Source organism: Helianthus annuus, chromosome 9 (assembly GCF_002127325.2).
Source record: "Helianthus annuus cultivar XRQ/B chromosome 9, HanXRQr2.0-SUNRISE, whole genome shotgun sequence".
NCBI lineage: Eukaryota > Viridiplantae > Streptophyta > Magnoliopsida > Asterales > Asteraceae > Helianthus > Helianthus annuus.
In genome coordinates, this window is record NC_035441.2 from 120,204,089 (window position 1) to 120,228,691 (window position 24,603).

The 24,603-nt window shown below is 41.1% G+C and overlaps 1 protein-coding gene across 1 annotated transcript; it reads left to right on the forward strand.

The window, feature by feature from the left end:
- The first annotated feature begins 226 nt into the window (after positions 1 to 226).
- Positions 227 to 1,694, forward strand: LOC118481772 (uncharacterized mitochondrial protein AtMg00810-like). The gene is made up of 3 exons (XM_035977016.1): positions 227 to 352; positions 572 to 616; positions 699 to 1,694. The coding sequence occupies exons 1-3, from the start codon at positions 227 to 229 to the stop codon at positions 1,692 to 1,694; spliced, it is 1,167 nt and encodes a 388-aa protein (XP_035832909.1).
- Positions 1,695 to 24,603: the final 22,909 nt, after the last annotated feature.

Here is a 24,603-nt window from a genome sequence, read left to right on the forward strand (position 1 = left end):
GCTACATCCCATTCGGCAGCCCCATCACAGCCTTTTACAGCTGCTACCACAGGCCCCTCATCAGCCCAAACCTCCACAAACAACCACCCGATGCTAACCCGGTCCAAAACGAAACACCTACTTACTACCACGGCCATCTCACCTATCCCGAAATCTTATTCCCAAGCCTTTTCCGACCCAAATTGGTTAAATGCCATGCAAATCGAGTTTAGTGCTTTACAGGATAATGATACTTGGGAGCTCGTGCCGAGACCGCCGGATAGACTGGTCATCCGGTACATGTGGCTATTTCGCCACAAATTTAAGGCTGATGGCGCTTTGGAAAGATATAAGGCCCGATTGGTTGTCAATGGTAAGTCACAGACAGTAGGTATTGATTGCGAGGATACCTTTAGCCCGTTGTCAAACCGGCCACTATTCGGACCGTTTTATCCATTGCAGTTTCACGTTCTTGGCCTATCCATCAATTAGATGTAAAAAATGCTTTCTTACACGGGCACTTGAATGAATCAGTTTTCATGCATCAACCTGCGGGATTTGTGGATCGTCGTTTTCCGAATTTTGTTTGCAGGTTGTAAAAGTCTCTATATGGCTTGAAGCAGGCTCCTCGGGCATGGTACACCAGATTTGCTAATTTTATTCTTACTCGGGGGTTTCACAGTAGCGTTTGTGATAATTCGCTATTTATTTATTCTAAGGGGTTGGATACTGCCTACTTGCTTTTGTACGTTGATGATATTGTGTTAACTGCTTCATCCACAGCACTTCTTAATGATATTATTGGCACTCTCTCTCGGGAATTTGCCATGACTGATTCGGGCAGGCTACATCATTTTCTGGGTATTAAGGTAACTCGTGGTCCGAATGGCCTATTTTTGGATCAGGCTCAGTACACTAAGGATATCATCTCGCGTGCTTCCATGTCTTTATGCAAGCCATGTACCACTCCTGTCGATCTGTCATCAAAGTTGAGTGCTACAGATGGTCCCTTGTTTCATGATCCCACTCTGTATCGTAGTTTGGCTGGTGCTTTACAATATTTAACGTTTACACGACCTGACATTTCTTATGCGGTCCAACAGATTTGTCTCGTTATGCATGAACCACGTGAGCCCCATTTTTCTTTTTTAAAGCGCATCATTCGGTATCTTCAAGGAACTATTGACTACGGTATTCGTATCGTTAAGTCGGCTACTCATTCATTACTCGCATATTCTGATACGGATTGGGGAGGTTGTCCGGACTCACGTCGGTCTACTAGTGGATATTGTGTATTTTTGGGGGACAATTTAATTTCATGGTCGTCGAAACGACAGCCTACTATTTCTCGCTCTAGCGCAGAGGCAGAATATCGGGGGGTCGCCAATGCTGTTGCAGAGGCTACATGGATCCGCAACTTGCTTTTAGAGTTATGTCTTCTGCTTCGTCAGGCTTCGGTCATCTACTGTGATAATGTCTCAGCTATTTATTTGTCAAACAATCCTGTTCAGCATCAGAGAACGAAGCACAGAGAGATTGATATTCACTTTGTTCGGGAGAAAGTTCGTGTGGGTGATATTCGGGTCCTTCATGTTCCAACATCCTTGCAATATGCGGACATTTTTACCAAAGGGCTTCCTCGTTATCTTTTTCAGTCTTTTCGATCCAGCTTGAGCGTTTGTCCTACGCCCGCTCAAACTGCGGGGGAGTCTTAGCCGATATTATTGCACATATTTTTAGGAGTTATATTTATCTTTATTATTGATTGGTATTGTAATTATAGTAGGATTGTAATTCCTAAATTATAGATAGGGTTTTTCATGTACCAGTCCCTATATAAAGGGACATTACGATTGATGTAGACACCGATTCAGATTATCAATACCATGAACACTTTCATAATATACATCAATGATGTAACTCAGAATATACCAAGATTTCCAAAACAAGTCTTAATGAACTAAGACAAAGAGTCGTTACACGACCTAAACGTCTAATAAACCATGGCACGTGTGTATATAGTTGTACGACTCATAGAAGGACCTTGAGCATACGAGATAGCAGGACACAAACTTGTGAGTTCATGTCCCCCTTTTCTCTTAACTGTTTTCGGATTTATAACTCTCGGGGTGGAATACATGTTACGAATGTTCAAATGGTATGATTTGGCTATGTAATGAACTATTAGATCATGTGAGCATAAATTGAAATTGAAATGCCAATAACTCTCATAAGATTCTTGGACAAAGGTTAGATCTAACGGGTACGGCCGAGCCCCACTCATGGTCCTTTTGTGATCACTTAGAGTGCTTTAGTGTCCCAGTCGAGGTGATTCGACAACGGTCAAGGGTGATTTGACACAGTCAAGGTGATTTGATACAGTTAAGGGAATTTGACACAGTCAAGGCGAATTTGACACAGTCGAGGGGAATTCGACACAGTTGAGGGGATTAGACAAGGACAAAAGTATACTCATAATGAGTACTCCCTATGTCTTCACATTCATTAATGTCCTTGCAAAACATTAATTTGATCTGTTCATAGACGCTTTTCATACCTGTTCTCAAAGGAGTCTCTCAAATGTTTACAAGTTTACCAATACTCATACAAAACGCATAAACTCGCTCAAATTTTGTTGATGTTTTCAAAATTACATGTATTTCAGGAAACAAGTTGGATCTTGGGCTCTGGTGTTGTTTCTAGAAGTAAATTCCAAGTTAGATGTCATCCACTTTTGTTTGTTTGTAACTTAGTCAAAGGTTGTGTTGTTTGAAACTTAAATGACTGGTGTTTGTAATATTTTAAACTTAATGAATGGATGAACATCGTTTTGATCATATAGTTGTTTATTATGATTTAATGCAATGATATTGAACAAGTCACACACCACACGCTTCCGCAAAAGTCAGGGTGTGACAGTTAGCATCAAATAAAAGAGAAAAAAAAAACAAAAATCCACATCGCCGCGGTTACCTATGAAATGGATAAAAAAATCCTTAATTTTAATGAAGAATGAATGTTGAATGACCTGATTGGAACACTTTTGAAACTTGAGTGACCTAATTGGAACACTTTTAAAACTTGGTTACTATTCTACAAAGTTCTAAAATAAAACACCTTCTCCTCTCTTCCACTCACTATTACCACATCCCCACCTGCAACTTCTCCACCACCTTATAATAAAAAATGTTTTGAAAAATACCTTATTTTGTTCTATTTTTTCTTCAAAGGGGATCTTCATTTAAAACACTAAGACACATTTTCAGAAAAAGAACAAGTTTTACTTACAACCCGAGTTTTCACAACGAATTCCGATCTCGTTCTGGCGGTTTCAGAGATGATCAGATATGTTAATTTTGTGTTGATCTCGTTCCGGTCGTTTCAGAGATGATCCGATCTGCTAATTTTAAATCCGACCTCTTTCCGACGGTTGTAAGATTAAATATATTATGATTTAATATTTAATCTAATAGCCATTATAATCATTTACATTATATAGATCAAAATATATAACAACCTATTAAATAATTAGTTGGTAATTGTTGATGGACCATATTACCCTTATTAACTAATTAGGTTTCCTCGAGGAGACTTATGTAGAGGTTCTAAAGTTAGACACATAACCTAATTATCTTAACATCAATTTCGGCCTCCCTCTCCAAGATCGAACTCCCTATTTGGTTTCATCATCGCCATCATTAGTTTGCATCCTAATGAGGAACCAGATCACAATGACAAACATGTCGAACTCGATGGCATCATCTCTCACTGGATTCTCCTCTGCACTATCTGCTGTAACAGGTACGTTTTCATGTTTTCCCTCATGTTTAAACAGAACTGATCAACATGTGGTATCAGAGCATATGTTGATTAATCAGTTCTGTTTTGTATCCATAAATCTGGAATAAAAAACTGGAAAACAGAATTTGAAAACCCTAATAAAATTCGGTTTTTACCATCCGAGATACCATCCAGGATCTGAATCGTGCATCTCGGATACGCCTCAGATCATATGTTCATCCATCATTATTGTTCCGAAATCACATGTCATAATAACCGTTCAGAAATCTGTTTAAATGTATAATAATTTCCAGATTTCGGATGATTGTTTGAATGTTTTATTTTAGGGTTCATCACATGTTCATGAGAAAATTCTAAAAAATTTCCCGTAGTTTTGGAATGAATTCGGATTATTGGGTGTTTGTTCCTGTTTTGATCTATTTTATCAACTTAAAAGTTTCGAAAATCTGTTTTTCTATAAATGAATATAATTTTTGAAATAAACAGATAAATATAATTAATATTTAAACAGGAAACTTAATCCCATAATCCCTAAAATTTCGGATTTTCAATCTTATCAACTATTAACTACCTAAATTAAGGATTTTGCAGCTTGAGGAACACATCTCGGATGAATCCGAGATCATCACGAACTAGTCATCTCGGATGAACATCTGTTCGTCCATCACGAATCAACAACTGCTTGATCATCTCGGACCATCTCGAACTAAGGGTCTCGGATCATCTCGAACTAAACATCACCATCTCGGATGAATCCAAGACATAATTTGTAGGATCAAATCGAGCCAAAAATCTGATTTTGTATAAGAATAAAGATGAACACACTCAAAATCAAGCTTTAAAACCCACTAGATAAACTTGCAAGATGATAAATACAATTAGCCCCCAAATTTTCTAGAAATGTGTGTTTTTTAAAACCCTAATCATCTCTTTCTATTTATAGCCTTACCATTTTAGGCTAATTACAATTAAGTCCCTAGAGATTAAAACTTACTAAAAGTAGCAATAAACATCAAGACTAATAAAATAAGATAATAAATATATTTTGTTTAAATCAAAATATATTTAATTATCCAAAGCACTATAACTATCAAATCTCGATCTTTCACACGTCATATCATTCTTCGAACTTCTCGTGTCGACTTGCGCGTTGACTTTGTCTTGATGGCGTTGACTTTGTTGACTTGATTCGTTGATAACATTAGACTACACGTTTTAGACCCAACAATCTCCCCCTTAGGCTAATGTTATCAAACTCTTGCGTCATCTTTAGAACCGTCAACTTCATGCGTGTTGTAATCTTCAATTTGGCAAGCTTCAGTCTCAATTTTAGACCCAACAATCTCCCCCTAGACTGATGCTTTCCAAATATTCTTCACTGAAGATCTCCTTTTGACGCTTTGCCTTCTGAGTACTTTATCTGGATAAGCTCCCCCTTTTTCCATGCATCATCTTTGACAAACAGGAACAACCTTTTTCAACTCTCTTTAGCTTGAGTGAATCAGAAGACGTAGGAGGAGGATTCCTAGCTCGGTGTCTTCTACAATCTTTAGGAAACAGGTGCTTTGGTCTGGTATCTTGCTCAATTGATGATCGGCCATCATTGCAGCAAATAGACGAAGTAACCTGTTCATAATCACAAACACAACTCCGAATTTTCTTTTAGATAGATTCAAAGTACAGACAAAACCGTATTCATCTGTAGAGTATCTCAAGCGGTTTGAGACACGATTGATGTGATATGGAAGACTTAGAAAAACAACCGTACAGAAATCAAAATATTTTTGGCTTTTTTTTTTAACTTTCAACCTTGAGATAAAGAGTTGATCAAATACGAGATCATACCAACTTGAAAAGCCTAGCCACACTTCAAATTTCTTTAGGGTAGCCACGACTCAAGAACGATTGCTGGTATGTTTGTCCGCTTAAATCCATGCACCATTCTTTCGACATACATCCGGTGAACTTGTTATCATGTTTTGGTAAATATTGACAAAAATTCGATGGCCCCCACACAGGCTATTTAGAATAGAAAACATTACGCCCGTGAGTCCCACGTCAGGACATACCCCCGCGATCAAGGTATGCACAAAGGTTCCTCATAACATGTGAGTATATTGGTTTCATTCTCTTCAACGATAGAACGGAGATCAGGTCTGTACTTTCGTACAACAGAGATCCCAAGAGCTATCGAGGGCTAAGACAGATAGTTCGGTGAACAGGTCAGTACCACCGTACAGCAGAGTTACCAAACTAATCTATCTAAGGATTTTGGCCAAAAATGGCGCTTATTATGGGTTTTGGCCAAAAATGACACTTATTAGAAAGGGTTTGGCCCTTTTTTTTTAAGGCACTTATTATTAAGAGAATATCATAGCGTCTAGGTCAGCATGTATCTGGATGCAGCAGAAGAACAACTATGATATCCTCCGAATGAAATACCAATATAAAGACCCGAAATCTCGGACTTTGGCAATCTGTCAACGCAAGATTTAAGACCATTAAGCCATATGCCGCAACGTGTTACCCACTGAGATGCGTAATGCCTGAGAAAAGCCAGAATTTTTGTGTAGACTTTATCTTTATCACCAAGATGCAGTTTACTTGTCTGAAATGCTGAACCTACCGACATATCGTTAACTTGGAGCCGTATCCTCCATCAGATCCTATTCATGTGAAGACATAATCAAGTTAGTTCCTAACATTTCTCATATAAGATCATGATTATTTTGCAATAATCACATCTCATGGTCTAGGAGGTATTTTAATACTCCCCCTAAAATTTTATTTATGTACAATCAATTACTGAAAAATTAAAAATTATAAAACATGTATTTACAAAATAAAGTCTTCCACATCAGGCACACAAAAGCATATGTCAACAAGAAAATGAGCGTGTCACATTGTCGTTGAGTGCGCGACCAGGTTAGATACCATAACCAAACCTGTGATTTTCCTCTTCGAACTTGTATATGGAACAACCACTGATAATAACCGGTGTTACTAACAGTCCTCCTTGGATGTTCCTACACTCATAAGAAATTCAGTTAGAGAGTGGAACCCAAGCCATCGTAGTCTTGGGTTGTCCCCTTTCATCAAAATAATAAACCTCCCGATATGCCAAATCTTTTCCCTCATTGATTTCTTTTACAATCACTTGTTTGACTCGCCAAACTTGTGTTGGTTTAAAAATTTTGTTTGTAAAAGATTTAAAGTTTGAAACAATCTTATGTTTAAGACCCGGAGGGAAAGAGTGAGGTTTTTATGTGTAGGTCCTTTTCATCTTTGAAACATGTGAAACCGGCTTCACATGTGGAGATTTGGTTTGAAAGTTTTTCATCCGATCTTTCAAAGATGTGTGATTTTTACCTTTTGATCCAGAGAAGTAATATTGGTTGTCTTTACCGTCTGGATCGTGTCGTTCTGGGCATTGTTTGAGCACATGACCTTCTTTTCCACACCTAAAACAAGCCTTGAATGGCTTTTGAGACTTTGCAGTTCCGTGTAATGCAGCTAGAGGCAGGGATTGCTTTGAGCTTGACTCAGCATGTTGACTAACGTGAGGTTTGATAACTTCAGATGTTCTTTTGATATTTAATTCCCCAAGACTTTCATTCAACACTGACTCGTCATCTGAGCTTGTGCAGTCTTCAATAACTAAGTGTTCTTCTAGTGGATCTTGATTGACTAGACTTGGAGTGTCATTTGAGGTTGTTGGTTCTTGAACACCCGATGGTTCAAGGTCTTCAATCGTTTTACAAGCATCTGTTACTGAAGTTTTCGAGTCATTTGAGCTTTCCCATTCTTGGTGTGACTGAAAATCTAAATCGCCTTGATCCTCACTTGAGCTTCCTTCGTCGCCTTCTGAAGTTGTGGTGCTTGAGTCTTCGCTGCTACTTTCTTCATTTAGCTCTTTCTCTGATTCTGACGTACTTGTGTGAGAAGGAACAAATTCTGGAATTTCCTCCGTGAGGAATTTTCCGAATCTGTTTTGTTTCAATTCTGGAACAAACACAGGAGGTTCACACACACCTTTTTCATCACAAATGGCAGAATTCAAATCAAAACATTCAACCACTACATTATTGTGGTTATTGGCCTTAGATTTAGACACATTCCCCTTACAGTCACCCCGAATGGAAGTTTTGTTTGCTTTATCACAATTCCAGGCGAACCAGTTAACAGTGGAATAACTGTCGCCTGAATAACCTATCCCTATTTTTGTTCCACCACAGTCATCATCGCATCCATCCTCTTCACGCTCGATCACATCTACATTGTTGTCAGAAAGGTTAGTAACCTCTTCACTTTCACAAGAAACATCTTTAGCAACAAGATCATTTTCGTCAATCAAATCATTATCAGGATGAGGATATGGCATGGGTACATAGTTTTTGCTATGTGGAGGAAAAAAGAGTTTTCTTTCATTTCCAAGCTTATCTTTGTACCCGATCCCATCTTTCACATATGTCGGTCGTTGGCAATTTTTAATGTCAACCAAGGCCTTTTTGCTAACATTCCATTTATCGATTACTATTTGCAATTTATTGTTTTCATTAAGAGATTTTTCTAATCTTTCAGTTAAGTCGTTAATGCTAAAATCTTTTCTGAAAACAAATTCTTTTAGAGTCTGCATTTCAGCTAAAGTTGAGTTCAACTTTCTCTGATATGCAGCTTCATTTTCTTTCAACTCTTTGTTAAATTGCAAAACTTTTTCTTTGTCTCTAATTAGGTCACGGTTGAGGGATTTGTAATGTGCCACGACGTTCACACATGATTGGGAGCACAATTTAACTTTAAACTCGTAAGGGATGTTGTTCTCCAGATTTTCCTCATCTTTTTCTTTGTTTGACTCCATTTTCATTGCTTCTTCAAGAATCTTTTCTTCTAGCTTTTCACTAGCTGCACTGCTCCTTTCTTCCTTCTTTATAGCTTGAGCATCATCGACCACAGTAGTCTTTACATCAGACTGTGAAGCCTTTTCAGAGATTGCGGAAGCATTGTTGAAGTATGACGCTTTTGCAGCTTGTGGGCTTGAGCCGTTGGTGGTTGTTGGGGTTGCAGATGTGAAGTTCTTGTGACTATCAGCAAATTGGACAGATTTCTGAAGATGTTCGACTTGATCTCTTTCAAACGTTTCTAGTGTGTCGATCACATCTGATAGCGTGATTGGATTCAGGTTGTTCAAGTAGTGTTGTTTGATCGTCATACATTTCAAGCTCCATTCTTTTGGAAGTGAGTCCAAAAGTTTGCGTATTGCACCGCGATTGGTGATCGAATTACCGGCCTTCTTCATTTTAGCCATCATGTTTCGAAATCGGCTAATATAACATGATAGGCTTTCCCCGCGAACGCCGCCGAACATATCATACTCTTTTTGGATCGTGCTCCTTTTGTTCCGAATCAATTCCTTGTCTCCTTCATAGAAATCAATCAACGCTAACCAAAGTTCATTCGCCGTCGTGTACTCTTTAAACATGTTGTAGGCGTTCATTGATAGGGCCATTGTTAAAGCAGCATGAGCCCGACGGTCACGTTGAATCAATGCCTTGTCTTTATCTGTGTAAGTCGAGGGATCGTTATTGACTACACGCATGTCATCACGAACGGTCATGGGGACGTGAGGTCCGACTGTGATTGAGATCCATTGATTATAGTCTGTGTACTCGAAAAATGACTTGATTTGGTTTTTCCAACTGCTGAAATTGGTTGATCCTTTCAACTTTGGAGGTTGGGGTGCGGTTCCTGTTTCATGTTCAACTTGTGCAATGCGAGTCAACTGATTTTGAAACATTTTTTTTTAAATTAATCCCCCCAAAAAAAATATTTGTATCAGCTCAAAACCCGGGTTAAATTGCTTTGAAAATAACCCCGTATCAACCTGAAAACTATCAACTCGAAAAGGCCCAAAAATAGCTTGAAACTCCCGGCCCAAAACTGATCAACATTCTAGGCTCACGAATAAATTTTTTTTTTAAGACCCGGCCTAGAATAGAGAATATTTCAATACCATCAAATAGTCCATTCAAAAAATCTATGCCAACTTACCCTTTAAAAAATATATAAATAAATAAATAAATATTTTAATCGGACTTCAAAGAGATATAAACTACAATTTATGATTTCAAATTTATGTTTGTGTATTCCCGAGATTCTTTCCTTTCCAAAAGCTGTCACCACTTATTGTTTTATTTTCCTATATATATATATATATATATATATATATATATATATATTTTTAATTAATGAACCTCTAATATTTGAAAGAAAGCATCAACCGTTCATATTACTCTCTCTCCCTATCTAAACTATCTGTCTCTTTCTTTCAAAACCTTCTCCAACTCTCTCTCTCTCTAACAAACAACCCTAATTTTATAATGTCAGCCGCCACCCCTGTAACACCCCCAAAATCCCACCTGCGGAAATCCCGCGAGGCGTGTTACGCATCAGAGTTCGAGCCACCAATCACATTGAACCAATGGTAAATACTTAAATAAAACATCATATCAAATCCCAAAATGTTGTGTAGCGGAAGCATGTAATAAATCGTTTAGCAATTGTTCCATAATAGTACTTAAAACCAATGTATCAAATGAAGTTAATCCAAGTGCCTCGATCCATGACCACTCCAGCACTCCCAGATAGCAAGTCCATAATCCAAACGTTAATGACCTACAAGCATGCAAACAAGTGTGTCAGACTACGCTGGTGAGTTCAAGGTTTTGTTAACATGTTTTGTTACCAGATGTATGTTAATGCGATTCAATGTTGTGATACGATGTCGTTCACGTTAGATACCCTAGGGAGTGTGCCCATATGTATCCGGGGAGTGTGTACCCCTTAACGACCGATGCTATGTTGTCTTCGCTAGATACCCTAGGGAGTGTGCCCATATGTATCCGAGGAGTGTGCCTCTAACAACCATAGCGATACCCAGATAATTAGTTCACGCCCGTCCCTACGGCCCGGTGTGAGGTTTCCCACCTAATAGCGCTATCAACTAATTACCCCATTGCCCTCCAGGCAATCCGATAATAGATTCCATGTTTAATAACCAAAACCGATTAAGTTGTTTACCCAAGGTTTCCCTTCCAAATGTTTACCAGTTGTCCCAAACCACCGGGACGCATGCTTGAGAAAATGCAATGAACTCACCTGGGGTTGCTCGGTATGATACACAAAAAGTTCAGTTAAGCTACAATGTGATCAACCACGTCCTAGCACGTTTATCATACAAGTCAGGTTTGTATTCAAGTATCGCACGAATGTTCTACACGTATCGTAACAAGTTGTGTACAAGTATTGACCATTGTATTCACGTATAAGCATAACAGTTCAACAGTAGCTTCACAAAAACAAAGTCCAAATATGCGGCCCAATCAGCTGGGCTCGTAACAGTGTGCAAGTCCAACAGTGTGTATGTGTATATGGTCTCGAGTCGAGACCAGAGATCTCGAGTCGGGACTAGACGGTCTCGGGTTGTACTGGTTTCGGGTTCTCGAGTCGCAACAAGGTGGTCTCGAGTCATCATGTTCTAGTCGAGATCACACGGTCTCGAGTCGCAACCGGACCCGCAACAGTGGTCTCGGTTTGTGCTGTTTTGTGTTGGTGTGTTGGTCTCGAGTCGAGACTAAGGGTTCTCGACTCGCAACCCTGGTCGAGACAAGGTGTGTAACTGATTTCCTTAATTCAAGCTCATCAATTCCGTAACAGTTGCAAACAGATTTGGTAATTTCACAATCAGATCAATTAACAGTTTTTACTATCATCCAAACCGATCAAACAAGTATTCTTATCATCGAATCTCATGAACCCTAACATGATCAAAACATAACAATATCTAAACAACTCTTATAACTTAGCAATCTCAAATCCCACCAATTCTAATACCCGAAACAATGGCATATCATCCGATTAACATAAACATATAGCCGATTTAACAAGCATTCGGTTTAACATCAACTTAATCAAGAATTCGAACAACATATTGCAAGCCATCCGATTATCATGTAAACATCCCTACCCATGAATTCTAACACATAATCATATACAATCAAATCATCGTTTACGAACAATCAAACACTAACCGGTTAAGAAAAGAGAATAATCCGAACAAGGAGATCTTCGATGGTGGAGGGTGTTCGGTTGCCTTGGTTCCGGTTGAGAGAGAGAGTGTGTGTGTTCTAGGGTTTGTGTATGTGTTAGGGTGTTTTGATAAAGTGTGAGATGTTTACCACATCCCATATGTTAATCGACTAGAGGATGGGCCGAACCCAACATTGGGCCGCCCTTGCCCTTGATTCCGGGTTTCGAAGTATGTGGGCCGAGTGACATAGGTGTGCGAGTCATGGTACGGTGTTCGGCCCAAACGGGCTTGTGTGCATTGTGCGATCGGGTCACTTGCATAAACACTCATTCACATATAAATAAACGTAACATTCAATTAACACAGTTCACGTAAGCACGTAGCGTTACAGAAAGTAGGTTCAAATTACGAGTTGTCACAGTATCCCCAACTAAAAAGAAATTTCGTCCCGAAATTTGGTACGCACTCACTGAGAAAGCTAGATAAGTTAAAGCTAGGTAAGTTATATCGTCTGCTGATTTTCCTGGGGTGTCACATCCTCCCCAACTTGAATGGGAATTTCGTCCCGAAATTCACTAGTTGCATCAACATTAGGTTTGCTAGGTTTTGACTGGTCTTCGGGGAACAAATGTGGATACTTAAGTTTCATCTGGTCCTCGCGTTCCCACGTGAACTCTGGACCACGTCTTGAGTTCCAACGAACTCTCACAATCGGTATACGGCTGTGTTTACGAACTTTAACTTCCCGATCCATAATCTCAATTGGTTCTTCGACAAACTGCAATTTGTCATCTATCTTCAGCTCTTAGAATGGTACAACTAGTGTTTCATCAACCAAACACTTCTTTAGCTGCGATACGTGAAATACATCATGGACATTACCCAACTCAGCCGGTAATTCCAACCTGTAGGCCACCTTTCCAATCCGTTCTACAATTTTGAATGGTCCTACATAACGAGGGTTTAGTTTGCCGCGTTTCCCAAAACGCACCACACCCTTCCAGGGTGAAACCTTTAACATAACGCGGTCATTAACTTCAAATTCCAGCGGTTTACTACGCTTGTCAGCGTAGCTTTTCTGGCGGTCGCGAGCTGCGGCCATACGGTTTCGGATCTGCACAATGCTTTCTGAGGCCTCAAGCACAAACTCAGGGCCTGTGATCTGACTATCACCCACCTCAAGCCAGCAGAGAGGTGAACGACATTTCCGTCCGTACAATGCTTCGAATGGAGCTGCCTTAATACTTGTATGGTAGCTGTTGTTGTAGGAGAATTCTATCAACGGTAAGTGCTTCTCCCATCCTTTCCCAAAGTCGATTACACATGCCCGTAGCATGTCTTCAAGTGTTTGGATGGTGCGCTCGCTTTGACCATCCGTCTGCGGGTGATAAGCGGTACTCATGTCGAGTTGGGAACCGAACGATTTATGCATTGACTGCCATAACTCTGAAGTGAAACGCGGATCTCGGTCTGAAATGATAGAAGTTGGCACCCCATGCCTAGAAACCACCTCCTTAAGATATACACTGCTGCCAGCTGAGAGAATTTGTCTGTTTCCTTGATTGCTAAGAAATGTGCTGACTTCGTGAGGCGATCAACAATTACCCATATAGTGTCGTTTCCAGCCTGAGTTCGAGGTAGCCCTGTCACGAAATCCATGGCGATCTGTTCCCACTTCCATGTGGGTATCTCTGGTTGCTGCAGTAGACCTGAGGGCTTTTGATGTTCCGCTTTGACTTTAGCACAAGTCAAATATTTGCTGACGTAGGTTGCTATATGAGCCTTCATGCTGGGCCACCAGTAGGTAGTTTTCAAGTCGTGGTACATCTTATCTGATCCGGGATGTACGGAGTAACGTGATTTATGTGCCTCTTCCATTACAAGTTCTCGTAAGTTGCCAAAGAATGGGACCCAAATGCGTCCAGTTACGTAGTAAGCACCGTCCCCCTTTCGTTCTAGTCGTTGCCTCGAGCCACGTAAAGCTTCAGCTCGAACGTTCTCTGGTTTCAACGCTTCTAACTGAGCGTCTCGTATCTGGGAAGGAAGATTGGACTGGATCGTGAGTTGCAATGCTCGCACACGCCTAGGTGCATTATCCTTTCTGCTGAGGGCGTCAGCTACGACGTTTGCCTTGCCCGGATGATACTTGATGGCACATTCATAATCGTTCAATAATTCCACCCATCGTCGTTGTCGCATATTCAACTCTTTCTGGTCGAAGATGTGCTGGAGACTCCTATGGTCGGTGTAGATGGTGCATTTGGTACCGTACAGATAGTGCCTCCAAATCTTCAACGCAAATACCACCGCTCCTAACTCCAAGTCGTGTGTCGTGTAGTTCTTCTCGTGCACCTTTAGCTGACGAGAAGCATAAGCTATCACCTTCTCGCGTTGCATCAACACGTAATCGAGACCCTGAATCGAAGCATCACAATAAACCACAAAATCTTCGGTACCCTCTGGTAACGACAAGATAGGTGCACTGCAAAGTTTCTGTTTTAACAACTGGAAGGCCTCTTCTTGCTTCGTTCCCCAAGAGTACGCCGCGTTCTTCTGTGTCAGCGAGGTGAGGGGTTGCGCGACTTTCGAGAAATCTTTAATGAACCTTCGATAATACCCTGCGAGACCAAGAAATTGTCACACCTCAGACGGAGTCTTTGGTGCCGCCCAATTCTTAACTGCATCCACCTTCGCAGGATCCACATGTATCCCTTTCTCGTTAACAACGTGCCCAAGAAAATGCACTTCTCGAATCCAAAAGTCGCACTTAGAAAATTTCGCATACAGCTGTTCCCTTCTCAAAAGTTCCAAGATGAGACGTAGGTGACGCTCGTGATCCTCCCTGTTCTTCGAATAGACTAAGATGTCATCAATAAACACTATAACAAACTCTTCGAGATATGGCTTACATACGCGGTTCATGAGATCCATGAAAACCGCTGGTGCATTAGTCATTCCAAACGGCATAACCAAAAACTCGTAGTGTCCGTAGCGCGTTCGAAAAGCAGTCTTGGGAACATCATCCTCCCTAACCCGTACCTGATGATAACCCGACCTTAAGTCGATCTTTGAATAGAAACTTGACCCTTGCAACTGGTCAAACAAGTCGTCGATGCGTGGTAACGGATAGCGGTTCTTAATGGTCACCTTGTTGAGCTCTCGATAGTCGATACACATACGGAATGACCCATCTTTCTTCTTTACAAATAGTACTAGGGCTCCCCAAGGCGAAGAACTGGGGCGAATAAAGGCCCTGTCCAACAACTCTTGCAGTTGATTGGACAGTTCTTGCAACTCTCCAGGTGCTAACCGGTATGGAGCTCGAGCAATCGGAGCCGCTCCCGGCGCAAGATCAATCTGGAATTCTACTTGACGATGAGGAGGTAACCCTGGTAGCTCCTCTGGGAACACATCAGCGAATTCTCGCACCACTGGTAGATCCTCGATCTTACTTTCTTCAGACTGAGCGTTGGTAACTAACGCTAACATTGCAGGATACCCCTTTCGCAGATATTGCTGTGCACGCATGGCCGAGATAATACCAACCATCGTCCCACTACGATGTCCTTGAACTAATAATGTCTCCCCATCAGGGAGAGGGATACGCACGATTTTCTCTTTACACAAAATTTCTGCTTGGTGCTTAGACAACCAATCCATGCCTACCACTATGTCAAAACTACCGAGCGTAACGGGAAGGAGGTCAATATCAAACACCTGACCCACGAGATCTAGTTTGCACCCGAAAAGGACATTCGATGCTTCTATCGTTTTACCATCTGCTAGTTCTACTACTTGTTTAACTTCTAAAGGTGTTGGGGTTATCCCTAATCGTTGACTAAACTCTAGGGACACATAACTCCAATCGGCACCCGAATCAAATAATACAGAAGCAATACGATTGTTAACAGGAAACGTACCAGTTACAACGTTGCCGTCATTCCTGGCATCCCCTGCTCCAAGCTGGAACACTCTGCCTCGAGCACCATTTCCCCCGTTGTTGCCGTTGTTGTTGTTGTTGTTTCCAGCATTGTTGTTATTCGGGCGGTTGTTGTCGTTAGCGTTCTGGTTTAACTGAGGCCAATCCCGCTTAAAGTGACCCTCGTCACCACACTGATAGCACCCCTTCCTGAAACCCTGGTTCTGCTGGGGTGGTTGTCCCTGTTGTCTCTGATTCTGCTGGTTTTGTTGCTGCTGGTGTTTGGGCTGTGGGGCCCTACAATCCCTGGCCTCATGGCCCGCCTTACCACACCTATTACATATCCGACTACACGACCCGAAATGATGATAGCCACACTTGTTACATCGTGGCTTCTTCCCTGCATATGAACCCTGGCTGTGGCCACTTCCCTGGCCTTGATTGACAGAAGACGACTGGCTGATGTTGTGGTTGTTGTTGTTGTCTGGCCTTTTCTGAGTCTGACCAGCACTGGGTGCTTTGTCGTAGTCGCTCAACTTCCGTTTGTTGTCATTAGCAGATGTAGTAGCAGTGGGTGCCGCAGCAGCAGTGGCTGAAATGCGCGGGGGTAACGAATTGCTCTCGACCTCTTGGTCCACAATCTTATGAGTCAGACGAACAATCTGTGTCAAATCATTGAGATGGGCTGCAGTGACCAAACTCTTCACACGCGGAGGCAACCCTTTGATGAATAACTCAATCCTCCGAGACATAGGCCGGGACAAGTTCGGGCACATGTCGGCCAGTTCATACGATCGCTTCACATACGCTTCGACTTCAGATCCAACCATCTTCAAGTCGTAGTACTCGTTTTCCAACTTCCGGACCTCGTCCCGAGGACAATACTCTTCCCGAATCAACCCTTTAAAGTCATCCCAAGTTGTAGCATTCGCTGCCTCGATGCCCAACAGTTGGACTTGGGCATTCCACCAAGTTAGGGCACCGTCCGCCAAGGTACCCGCAGCATATTTCACCCTGTCCCCAGCGGGACAATTACAGATAGCAAACACAGACTCTGCTTTCTCGAACCATCTTAGAAGTCCCACAGCCCCTTCAGTCCCGGTGAAGGTCTGTGGCTTACAGTCCATACACATTTTGAACGTACACGCAGGCTGGTTAGGTTGAGGTTGCGCTTGCTGACCTAAATGACGGAAGGAAACACATTATAGGAGTGAAAAGACGTGTACGTGGTATAAGAGTAAAGAGTACTTGGTACATTCCGTACCAGCTTGATAGGCTGCTAAGGCCTCAGCCACACAGGTATTGATTAAGTCAGTCAACTCAGCCTGAGTCATGTTGATGTTGCCACGTCCGTGTCCTCGTCCACTCATGATTCTATAGTTGGAAATGAACCGATTCAGAAATTCGAAACGAGATGGAAGTCAAGTATCATACTGATATTTACGTACTACCAAGTTCACACATAGTAAGGCAGAACCCTTCTCACGCTCGATAAGCCTCACTGGGACTTGCATGCACCCCACGTTATTATTAAGTGTGCACCCATAATAATAAGGCAATTTGCATGCTTGTCTCAGTGCCTCTTAGCTTGCGCTCAAAGCTTCCCCCGTTCAAACAACACAACAGGTGGTATCACAGGTCTATGGTTTACATGAGTCGAAGAGTAGTGTCGCACTATCAAGTCACTATAGTGTTAAATGCTTCAGTTCATATACGTTGTGAGTGTGTGACTGCTAAGCAAGTAATGTATAAAGTGAGAGAGAGACGAACCTTGCAATCTGGAGCTGAGTGTCATGATCGATCTTCGAAGTTGTTTGGTTATAGTCTCGTTTTACAAAACGTTTTAAAACCTAGTTCACTAAAACCTGGCTCTGATACCAAACTGTAACACCCCCAAAATCCCACCTGCGGAAATCCCGCGAGGCGTGTTACGCATCAGAGTTCGAGCCAGCAATCACATTGAACCAATGGTAAATACTTAAATAAAACATCATATCAAATCCCAAAATGTTGTGTAGCGGAAGCATGTAATAAATCGTTTAGCAATTGTTCCATAATAATACTTAAAACCAATGTATCAAATGAAGTTAATCCAAGTGCCTCGATCCATGACCACTCCAGCACTCCCAGATAGCAAGTCCATAATCCAAACGTTAATGACCTACAAGCATGCAAACAAGTGTGTCAGACTACGCTGGTGAGTTCAAGGTTTTGTTAACATGTTTTGTTACCAGATGTATGTTAATGCGATTCAATGTTGTGATACGATGTCGTTCACGTTAGATACCCTAGGGAGTGTGCCCATATGTTTCCGGGGAGTGTGTACCCCTTAACGACCGATGCTATGTTGTCTTCGCTAGATACCCTAGGGAGTGTGCCCATATGTATCCGAGGAGTGTGCCTCTAACAACCATAGCGATACCCAGATAATTAGTTCACGCCCGTCCCTACGGCCAGGTGTGAGGTTTCCCACCTAATAGCGCTATCAACTAATTACCCCATTGCCCTCCAAGCAATCCAATAATAGATTCCATGTTTAATAACCAAAACCGATTAAGTTGTTTACCCAAGGTTTCCCTTCCAAATGTTTACCAGTTGTCCCAAACCACCGGGACGCATGCTTGAGAAAATGCAATGAACTCACCTGGGGTTGCTCGGTATGATACACAAAAAGTTCAGTTAAGCTACAATGTGATCAACCACGTCCTAGCACGTTTATCATACAAGTCAGGTTTGTATTCAAGTATCGCACGAATGTTCTACACGTATCGTAACAAGTTGTGTACAAGTATTGACCATTGTATTCACGTATAAGCATAACAGTTCAACAGTAGCTTCACAAAAACAAAGTCCAAATATGCGGCCCAATCAGCTGGGCTCGTAACAGTGTGCAAGTCCAACAGTGTGTATGTGTATATGGTCTCGAGTCGAGACCAGAGATCTCGAGTCGGGACTAGACGGTCTCGGGTTGTACTGGTTTCGGGTTCTCGAGTCGCAACAAGGTGGTCTCGAGTCATCATGTTCTAGTCGAGATCACACGGTCTCGAGTCGCAACCGGACCCGCAACAGTGGTCTCGGTTTGTGCTGTTTTGTGTTGGTGTGTTGGTCTCGAGTCGAGACTAAGGGTTCTCGACTCGCAACCCTGGTCGAGACAAGGTGTGTAACTGATTTCCTTAATTCAAGCTCATCAATTCCGTAACAGTTGCAAACAGATTTGGTAATTTCACAATCAGATCAATTAACAGTTTTTACTATCATCCAAACCGATCAAACAAGTATTCTTATCATCGAATCTCATGAACCCTAACATGATCAAAACATAACAATATCTAAACAACTCTTATAACTTAGCAATCTCAAAGCCCACCAATTCTAATACCCGAAACAATGACATATCATCCAATTAACATAAACATATAGCCGATTTAACAAGCATTCGGTTTAACATCAACTTAATCAAGAATTCGAACAACATATTGCAAGCCATCCGATTATCATGTAAACATCCCTACCCATGAATTCTAACACATAATCATATACAATCAAATCATCGTTTACGAACAATCAAACACTAACCGGTTAAGAAAAGAGAATAATCCAAACAAGGAGATCTTCGATGGTGGAGGGTGTTCGGTTGCCTTGGTTCCGGTTGAGAGAGAGAGTGTGTGTGTTCTAGGGTTTGTGTATGTGTTAGGGTGTTTTGATAAAGTGTGAGATGTTTACCACATCCCATATGTTAATCGACTAGAGGATGGGCCGAACCCAACATTGGGCCGCCCTTGCCCTTGATTCCGGGTTTCGAAGTATGTGGGCCGAGTGACATAGGTGTGCGAGTCATGGTACGGTGTTCGGCCCAAACGGGCTTGTGTGCATTGTGCGATCGGGTCACTTGCATAAACACTCATTCACATATAAATAAACGTAACATTCAATTAACACAGTTCACGTAAGCACGTAGCGTTACAGAAAGTAGGTTCAAATTACGAGTTGTCACAACCTCCTTTCTTCCTCTTTCTACCTTATCTTTGCGATGAACAAACACACACGACACAGAACAATCAAAACTCTTCTGCCTCTACTCTTTTCTTTGGTGGTGAACGGTGGGACGAAAGGGGAGCAGGTGGTGTTGAACGGTGTTGGAGAACGACGGTTATTGGTGGAAGAAGGCAGGGTTGCGGTGTTGCGGTGTTGGTGTGGGTGCGTAGTGAGGAACGACGAAAGGTGGTAGTGGATCGGTGGTGATTTTCTGTGGATATTGACGACGGTGGGCTAACCGGTGAGCGAAGACGGTGGTGAGGAGACGGTGATTGGTAAAGATGAAAGACGGTGGGGTGTTAGGGTGACCGGAGATGGATGGTCGTACGGCGGAGGAGACGGTATAGCGGTGGCGGTTCAAGTGGGGTGTTTGTTTGCAGCGGAGGCGGTGGTGGCAGATCGACGGTTGAAATTGGCGGAGGCTGGTGTAAGGTGATGATGGTACGGTGGTTAAGGGTGAACAACGGTGAAGTGCGGTGGTGGTGATTTTGGTTGAATCAGGTGTCCGGCGGAGTTGTACGGTGGTGATAACAGGCGGTCGTTCACGGTGATGTCAATACGATGGTGGTTGAAGAGGGTGGGTGTGGTGGTAGAAAGGGTAGTCAACGATGGTGTGACAGCGGAGAGCTACTCCGTTTATCGTTTCTCGCACCGCTAACGGCAGATCTGTTCGGATCGGTTGTTCACGGTGAAGTGGTTTTGGTTTTGGTAGTTTTTCGTCCGACGCTCAGAACTTTAAGGTGAAAGCAAAAGCTTTGGGGCTTGATTCTCTCTAAGTTGTTAAAGATTGTTGTGTTTAGTGCTTGCAAAAGGAGGAATTTAGTAATTTTGATGTGTGGTTTTGATGGAAATCAAGAATTTGGCATAAGGTTGCTATGTATTATGGTGAACACACTCATGATGATGAACTGAATGAACCACAAAACATTAAAATCTGTTTCTACTCTTTTCCCTTTTTTTTTTAATTTAAATACGCTGACCGAAAAGAGAATACCGGAATAACGACTCCGGAAAACGTGACTTACCGGCAAATTTACTAAATACGCCGGAAGACTTGAACTCGCGTTCAAGATTTAAAATCGCCGGAAATTAATTTCGCCGGAAAAGTTAATTTCTCCGGAAAGTTGCCGGAAAACACAAATTCGCCGGATCTTTCAATAAAAACGCTATATTCAAAATAAATCGCTGTATTCATAAAAAATCGCCCAAAACTTCAAAAACTCATCAAAAACCTTCTGATTTGAGCCGAAACCTCTTTAAATGATATAAAATCACTATGAATCTTTCAAATAATACTAGTATCAACTCACAATCAGCAAACACATAATTTAAACCTTTTAAAGACAAGATTTTTGAAGAAAAAGTGAATAAAATCAAAAACCCTAAAAGTTTCAAAACTTTTTCAAATGAAAATCAGATTTTTATGATGAATTTGAAGATTGTTGAATCCCAAATTCGAGTACCAAGCTCTGATACCAAATTGTAGGATCAAATCGAGCCAAAAATCTGATTTTGTATAAGAATAAAGATGAACACACTCAAAATCAAGCTTTAAAACCCACTAGATAAACTTGCAAGATGATAAATACAATTAGCCCCCAAATTTTCTAGAAATGTGTGCTTTTTAAAACCCTAATCATCTCTTTCTATTTATAGCCTTACCATTTTAGGCTAATTACAATTAAGTCCCTAGAGATTAAAACTTACTAAAAGTAGCAATAAACATCAAGACTAATAAAATAAGATAATAAATATATTTTGTTTAAATCAAAATATATTTAATTATCCAAAGCACTATAACTATCAAATCTCGATCTTTCACACGTCATATCATTCTTCGAACTTCTCATGTCGACTTGCGCGTTGACTTTGTCTTGATGGCATTGACTTTGTTGACTTGATTCGTTGATAACATTAGACTACACGTTTTAGACCCAACATAATTCATCTGAAATCATGAGAGTTGGACACATCCAAGATCATTCGACTTACGCGTCTTGGACACATCCGAGATCATTCGAACTCATCCATCTCGGATAGTCCGAGATGATTCGAAATCATTCATCTCGGATGAATCCAAGACATAATTCATTCGAAATCATGACTGTTCATAAAATGTCAAGACTTGTTCGAAATCCTATTACTTTATAAAGCAGTTAATATGAACTAAAATTTTGCTCGGGGCTCCGCCCCGAACCCCAAGCGGGACCACACTGTCCCCATGCACCCCCCAGCGAACTCACCGCAGTTCGATCCAAACTAACAGGTGGTTTGCTATTAAATAATTGGTTTTGTAAATATTTAGTTAATTAATCAGAATCAGATAATGTTTTACAAAACCAAAATAGCTTAACTTGAATGAGCTTCTGATGTGTCATTTCTGGCCAAAGCTGATTTGATACATCTATTTATCGTTCAAGTATTACGAAAGCTATGTTGAGTGTGCATTACAAACGTGAATGTCTTAATATCTGGCCAAAGCTCATTTAATTCATTCATGTATAGCATACTTAACAAGTGCATAACTAAAGTGATTTTATCATTTTTGGCCAAAGTTGATTTGTTACAATCACTTTGCACACATGCTTAAATGATTACACTTCTGGCCAAAGCTGATTTGTCTTCGTTTAAGTAAAATTTAACTAAGTCTATTATTTTGATGTTAGTAAAAGACAATATCACAACTTCATAACAAAAATGGTCATTATTTATGCCTGCCTTAGTATAACGTGCCCTTAGATCACATTAGAACTACTTTCTTAGTATCATAACTTGCTCATCTTATTTCCACTATCAGCACCCAATTGCGGGATTCCACCTTTGATTGGTGATAACTTTGCTACATTGAAGGATGCTCTCATGCTTACGCTTGGATTGCTGGACTTTGATTATGCTCTAAGAGAGAATAAGCCAGCGGACCTTACTCCTCAAAGTACTGCTGCTGAGCAGATGACTCATGAAAAGTGGACTAGGTGTAACCGCATGTCTCTCATGTTTATGAAGCAGTCCATAAGAAATACAATCAGAGGAGCTATTCCTGATTCTGAAGATGCTAAAACCTACCTGGCTTCTGTGGAGGCGCAATTCAAGGGGACGTCTAAAGCACATGCTAGTACCCTTATCCTCAAGCTGGTGACAACTAAGTATGATGGGAGGAGCGGCACTCGTGAGCACATCATGATGATGAATGACATGGCCAATAAGCTGAAGGGGCTGGAAATGGAAATCAGTGATGGTTTCCTCGTTCATTTCATCATTACTTTGTTTCCTTCGTCCTTTGAAGCATTCAAGATCAATTACAACACTCAGAAGGACAAATGGACGATGAGTGAGCTGGTCGCTATGTGCGTACAGGAGGAAGAGCGTATGAGGATGGATCGCACTACTGATGTTGCTAACTTCACCACCTCCAACTCTAAGAAAAGGAAGAACAATCATCAGAGGAAGGATGCTTCAAAAGTCCAAAGGCCCAATCCCAATACAAGTGCACCTTCCAGCTCTAAGAACTTCTTAGGAAGAATCCACTGCAAGTTCTGTAAAAAGGCAAGACATATGCAAAAGGAATGTCCTGACTTTAAGGAGTGGCTGGATAAGAAAGGTAACGATTATTTTATGATACTTGAGTCCTATAATTTAAATGTTCCTGCAAATTCTTGGTGGTTTGATTCTGGTTCTATGGTTCATGTTACCAACTCAACTCAGGGATTCCTTACAATCCGGAAGCTGGAAAGAAACCAAAGAACGCTTAAGGTTGGGGATGATCGAGAATTAGAAGTGAAGGCCATTGCAACATTACAATTATTTATGAAAACTGGTTTATGTATTAAACTTTATGATACCTTATATGTTCCTGAGGTAACTCGGAACCTTGTATCAGGACCAAAGTTAGACATGGACGGTTTTATTGTTTCCCATGGTCATCGCAAACTCTCTATCCTCTATGATTATGTTCTTTATGGTACTGGTATTCTGGATTGTGGTCTCTATAAATTAGAACTAGATGATAATTATTCCAAATCTTTGTTGTCATATAACATTAATGAATCACTCACAAAGATGAAAGAGAAACGAGACTTAGAGACTTCGTCCATGTTATGGCATCAATGTTTAGGCCACATCTCAAAAGAACGATTACATCGTTTCTTAAAGGACGAAGTCTTACCTCCTCGCGATTTCTCTGATTTTGGAACATGTGTCAAATGTCTTAAAGGTAAAATGACATTAGCGAATAAGAAAGGTGCCACTAGGAGCTCTAATTTATTAGAACTCATTCACATTGACATTAGTGGTCCCTACCAAATCGCTGGCATAACAGGACATACTTCATTTCTCACTTTCATTGACGATTATTCTCATTGCATGTACTTATATCTTATTAAGGAGAAATCTGAATCTCTTACAACTTTTAAAGATTATAAGGCTGAAGTTGAAAAGCAATTAGATCGTCAGATTAAAGTTGTGAGATCAGATAGAGGCGGTGAATATTATGGAAGACATACTGATGTGGGTCAAGCTCTTGGTCCATTTTATGAGTTTTGTAAGGGCCAGGGGATTGTGAACCAATACACCATGCCTGGTACACCTCAGCAGAACGGTGTCACTGAACGAAGAAACCGTACCCTTATGAACATGGTGCGCAGTATGTTAGCCAACACTAATTTACCATTATTCCTCTGGACTGAATTGTTAAAAGCAGTTGTTCATATACTCAATAGAGTTCCTTCTAAGTATGTCCCTAAAACTGCTTATGAACTTTGGACAGGAAGGAAACCGAGTCTTAAAT